Source organism: Notolepis coatsorum, assembly GCF_963971535.1.
Source record: "Notolepis coatsorum genome assembly, chromosome: 1".
Classification (NCBI taxonomy): Eukaryota; Metazoa; Chordata; class Actinopteri; order Aulopiformes; family Paralepididae; genus Notolepis; species Notolepis coatsorum.
This window is the reverse complement of record NC_140165.1, coordinates 64,970,337-64,975,869: the sequence shown is the minus strand read 5'-3', so window position 1 is coordinate 64,975,869 and position 5,533 is coordinate 64,970,337. Positions and strand designations below refer to the sequence as shown.

Below are 5,533 nucleotides of genomic sequence, written 5' to 3'. Positions count from 1 at the left end.
CCGGTGGCACTCACCTCTGTGGTCATGAAATGTTTCGAGAGGCTGGTCAAGGACCACATTTGTGCCTCCCTCCCCAGTGATATGGACCCTATGCAATTTGCATACAGGACAAACAGGTCCACCGACGACGCGGTCTCCCAGGTACTGCACAGCACCCTCTCGCACCTTGACCGTCAGAAGGGGGGCTATGTGAGACTGTTGTTCATTGACTACAGCTCAGCGTTCAACACCATAGTCCCCACCAGACTGGTGGACAAGCTGATCGAGCTAGGTCTGAGCTCCGCCCTGAGCGCCTGGGTACTGGACTTTCTGAGCGAAAGACCCCAGGCGGTCAGGGTGGGGGGTCAGACCTCCAACACCATCACCCTGAGCATCGGCTCCCCCCAGGGCTGTGTTCTGAGCCCCCTGCTGTACTCACTCTACACACACGACTGTGTGGCCAAGTTCAGCTCCAACTCCATAGTGAAGTTCGCAGATGACACGGTGGTGGTGGGGCTGATCTCGGACAACGACGAGAAGGCCTACCGGGAGGAGGTTGAGGTACTGGAACGCTGGTGCCAGGACAACAGCCTGCTCCTGAACATTGGTAAAACCAAGGAGCTGATCGTGGATTATAGGAGAGGACAGCAGGAGACGCACACACCACTGATGATTAACGGGGCTACCGTGGACAGGGTGAGCAGCTTCAAGTACCTGGGGGTCCATATCTCAGAGGACCTGACATGGTCAACACACATAGACACAGTAGTAAAAAAGGCGAAACAGCGTCTCTACCACCTGAGACAGTTAAGGAAGTTCAGAGTATCGGGAAAGATACTCCAGTCCTTCTACTCAGGAGCTGTAGAGAGCATCCTGACCGGAAACATCACTGCCTGGTATGGAAACAGCACGGCACAGGACAAGAAGGCCCTACAGAGAGTGGTGCGCTCAGCCGAGCGTACCACGGGTATTGCACTACCCCCCCTGCAGGTTCTATACAACAAGAGGTGCAAATCCAGAGCCTGCAGGATAATGAAAGACCCTCACCACCCCAATAACAGCCTGTTTCAGCTGCTGAGGTCAGGCAGACGCCTGCGAACCCCAGCTACTAGGACAGAGCGGCTTAGGCTCAGCTTCTTCCCCCAGGCCATCAGAGCCATGAACAATGAACATTGAGTGCTCAGAACATTGAACTGTCCACACACAAGCACACATGAACACACACACAACACGCACACTGTGCACGCTCACACACGAGCAGCCACTTAACACTTTAACATGAGCGGGCACACACTCATGTCGCACACACGCACACTTATGGCCAAAGGAAAGGACACTTTAAATTAGAATAACAGGAACAGTGTATTGCACTACCAAAGCTAACTAGCATGTCCCATATGCTCTGTAAATAACTATGTACAGATACCGAGATGTCACTCCATGTTACCTGTTACCTGTTACTGCACAATGTTGTTTTCTTCTTTTGATTCTATTATATGTACCACTGTATTGCACATCGTTGCGGGCAAGACCACCCGCATTTCATTGTATACCTGTATGCCGTGACAATTAAAACTCTTGACTTGACTTGACTTGACTTTATAGTTTGTGGGGGGGGGGGGGGGATGGGGGGGCTAGGTGGGGGAGCTGGCATTCACAAGCCTGATGGCCTGTGGGTAGAAACTGTGTTTGTCAGTCTCGTAGTTCTGCCTTTCAGACTCCTATATCGCCTGCCTGATGTCAGGAGGTTGAAGAGTCTGTGCTGGTGGTGTGTACTGTCCTTAATTATGTTATGTGCTCTCCTGGTGGCCCTGGTAGAGTAAATATCCTGTAGTGAGGGGAAGTCTTCTCCAGAGATGTACTGAGCAGTTTTAATCACTCGCTGGAGTGCCGTCCTCTCCTTAGCAGTGCAGTTTCCATACCAGACCGTGATTGAGCTGGTAAGGACACTCTCAACTGTACTTCTATAAAAGTTGCTGAGAATTTTGGGTGGCATGCCGAATTTTCTCAGCCTTCTTAGGAAGTACAGTTGTTGGTGGGATTTTCTTATCTGTTGGGTGTTGTGAGCCCAGGTGAGGTCCTCGCTGATGTGGGTACCGAGGAATTTAAAGGTTTGAACCCTATCCACCTCCGTGTCACCTATGTACAGAGGTGTGTACTGTGCACTCCTCCTCCGTGGGTCAATAATCATCTCCTTGGTCTTGTCTGCATTCAAGGAGAGATTATTGTCCTGACACCAGGCCACCAGTTCCGCCACATCCCTTCTGTACGCCTCCTTAGCTCCCCCAGGGATCAGTCCGAGTAGTATCATCTGCGAATTTTATGATACTGGTGTTGTTCTGGGAGGCCACACAGTCGTGTGTGAAGAGGGTGTACAGCAGGGGGCTCAGCACGCAGCCCTGGGGGGGCCCTCCTTTGTGCCTGATGTCCGGTTGCCGACTCTGACTGACTGGGGCCTATTTGTAAGAAAGTTCAGCACCCAGTTACAGAGAGCCGGTGTCAGACCCACAGTGAGGAGTTTAGCAGAGAGTTTGTGTGGGATGACCGTGTTAAATGCAGAGCTATAGTCGATGAATAATAGTCTAGCACAGTGGTCACCAACCCGTCGATCTTGATCGACTGGTCGATCTTTGAGACTGTCCCTGTAGATCTTTCCATGAAAATTAAAAATTAATAATTTATAATAATTTATTATAATAATTAATTAATGTTTTTTTTTTTTTTTTATCTTACCCTGAGAGTCCACATTACAGTTCTACTTTAGTTTTGATGTGAAAAGTGATGCTGCACTTAGCACTGACTGAGAAAGTACACATACAGTTCTACTTTTGTTTTGATGTGAAAATGATGCTGCACTTAGCACTGACTGAGAAAGTACACATACAGTTCTACTTTTGTTTTGATGTGAAAATGATGCTGCACTTAGCACTGACTGCACTTAGCACTGACTGCACTTAGCACTGACTGCACTTAGCACTGACTGAGAAAGTACACATACAGTTCTACTTTTGTTTTGATGTGAAAAGTGATGCTGCCCTTAGCACTGACTGAGAAAGTACACGTTACAGTTCTACTTTATAAAATGCTAATTGTAAATATGTTTGTCAATGTTAATAATATGAGAAAGTCCACATTACAGTTCTACTTTTGTTCTGATGTGAAAAGTGATGCTGCTCTTAGCACTGACTGCACTTAGCACTGACTGAGAAAGTACACATTACAGTTCTACTTTATAAAATGCTAATTGTAAATATGTTTGTCAATGTTAATAATATGAGCAAGTCCACATTACAGTTCTACTTTTGTTTTGATGTGAAAAGTGATGCTGCATAAGATGACTGCACTTAGCACTGACTGAGAAAGTACATAATAGTTCTACTTTGACGTTTTAATGTTGGACCAAAGCATTGCATGTAATTAGAATACAGGCAAATAAAAGTCATTTAGTTTAAAGTACAATCTTGGCTGTCTTTTTCTCTCAACGTTTCAATAGGTAGATCTTGCCTTCACCAAAAAAAAAGTGATCTTGGGCTTAAAAAGGTTGGTGACCACTGGTCTAGCATATGTGTCCTTGCCCTCTAAGTGGGTGAGGGTGGTGTGGATGACGGTGTTGACTGCATCCTCAGTGGACCGGTTCTGATGGTAGGCAAACTGCAGAGGGTCCAGTGTGTCTGGGATGGTCTCCTTGATGTGTGACATGACTATCCTCTCGAAAAATGTTATCACTATTGGGGTGAGTGCAATGGGACGATAGTCATTCTCAGACAGGTTACAGTGTTTTTCTTTGGCAGGGGCACGATGATGGTGGTCTTGAAGCAACAGCTTGTGCTAGTGACAGGTTGTAAATGTCAGCAAGTACGTCAGCCAGCTCTGATGAACAGACCCTGAGGGCACGGCCGGGGATATTGTCTGGGCCGGCTGCCTTCCGTGGGTCTGTTCTCCTCAGAACCAGTGTTCATTTTGGCAGCTATTTTAATTTTAGTTTTAGTCTTTAGTCATGTGTCAAATGCTCCTTTTTCGTTTTCATCATATTTAGTCACCTTCATTTATTTTTCGTTTAGTCAGTTTTAGTCAACTACAGGTCTGAGCATTTTAGTCTCAGTCAGTTTTAGTCTCGATTTTGTCTTTTTTGTTTTAGTCTAGATTTAGTCAGAGGAAAAAGCTTCGTTGACGACCATATTTAGTCATCATTTTCGTTGACAAAATTAACACTGCTCTCCACATAACACTTGTGTCACACCAGAGACCGGATGCATATCTAAGCAGAACGATTGTTCCTGTTCGATTGACTTTCAGTGTGATGAAGGTGGTCTTATGACTTTAGACAAATCCAGCCCAGATGCATGATACCTTCTCAGAATGTTTTCTTTTATTAAGTTAAGTTAAGTTAAGTTAAGTTAAGTTAAGTTAAGTTAAGTTAAGTTAAGTTAATCTAAGTTATATTAATAATACCTATGTGGCATCCGTGGTAACATGATCAAATCTAGTAGACACATTGTTTGATGCCTTGGTCAAATATGAGTTGTTTCAGATTAATCAGATTGCTACTGGCATCGCCTTTTCAGTTTCCATCACATAACATGTACAATGGTCACCATGGATTTACTATATAAAATTCACAAGTGAAGGGTACATCTCACAACTTTCTCTTTCCCTGTTCCTTCCTTCCATATCATCAACTTCTTCTTCCATCCACAATCCTCACCTCTCATTCAACACCCCGATGTATGTCACCTCCCCTCTATCCATCCAACTCCTCCATCAAACCCTAATGGCCTGTCCCCACTCCTCCATCTAACACCCACCCGACTTGACTGCCCCAATCCAACCCTCCACCTTAACCCCTCCGTTCCTCAACTCTCCTGCATGTCCACTCTCATGCTCCTCCCGCACCCACCACACCCCAACCACCTCTCCACCCGCCCCCCATCTCCGTCCAACTCACACCTTAACTCTCCCTCCCTCCCTCCCTCCCTCCCTCCCTCCCTCCCTCCCTCCCTCCCTCCCTCCCTCCCTCCCTCCCTCCCACTCCACCCAAAACCACACTTGTCCAAACCCCACCCCACCGCTCCCAGGCCAGCGGGACTCCGTACAAGATGCAGCTGTATGGCAAAGGGGACTTTGCCGGCCAGGCCTACGAGGCGACAGAGGACTGCCCCTCGGTGCTTGAGAAGTTCCACTGGAGGGAGGTGCACTCCCGCAAGGTCCTGGGCGGCCTGTGGGTGTTCTACGAGCACCCCAACTACAAGGGGCGCCAGTACCTGCTGGAGAAGGGCGAGTACCGCAAGTCCATTGAGTGGGGCGTTGTCTGCCCCACCGTGCAGTCCTTCAAGAGGCTGACCGAGTAGACGCTGTGGTGGAAGGCCCTCTGGCTCCTCCCTCAAATACACGTTTCCCATCGTCTACCATTCCCCCTCACGTCTATATCCCCTCCTAGCCCACCATCCCGTCACCCCTCCTCCTTCCTTCACTTCCCCAACCCAACCAACCCCTTTGACCTGGAGACAACCCCTCTCCTCTCCACTATAAAGACCTAGGTTTTACTGGATTCCCT

The 5,533-nt window shown here is 47.7% G+C and overlaps 1 protein-coding gene across 1 annotated transcript; it reads left to right on the top strand.

Moving 5' to 3' along the window:
• Positions 1-3,777: 3,777 nt before the first annotated feature.
• Positions 3,778-5,327, top strand: LOC311236002 (gamma-crystallin S-like; the record flags this gene model as incomplete). The annotated part of the gene is made up of 2 exons (XM_084323568.1): positions 3,778-3,834; positions 5,055-5,327. 2 exons carry the CDS (start codon positions 3,778-3,780, stop codon positions 5,325-5,327), a joined length of 330 nt encoding a protein of 109 aa, XP_084179694.1.
• Between the last annotated feature and the right edge of the window lie 206 nt (positions 5,328-5,533).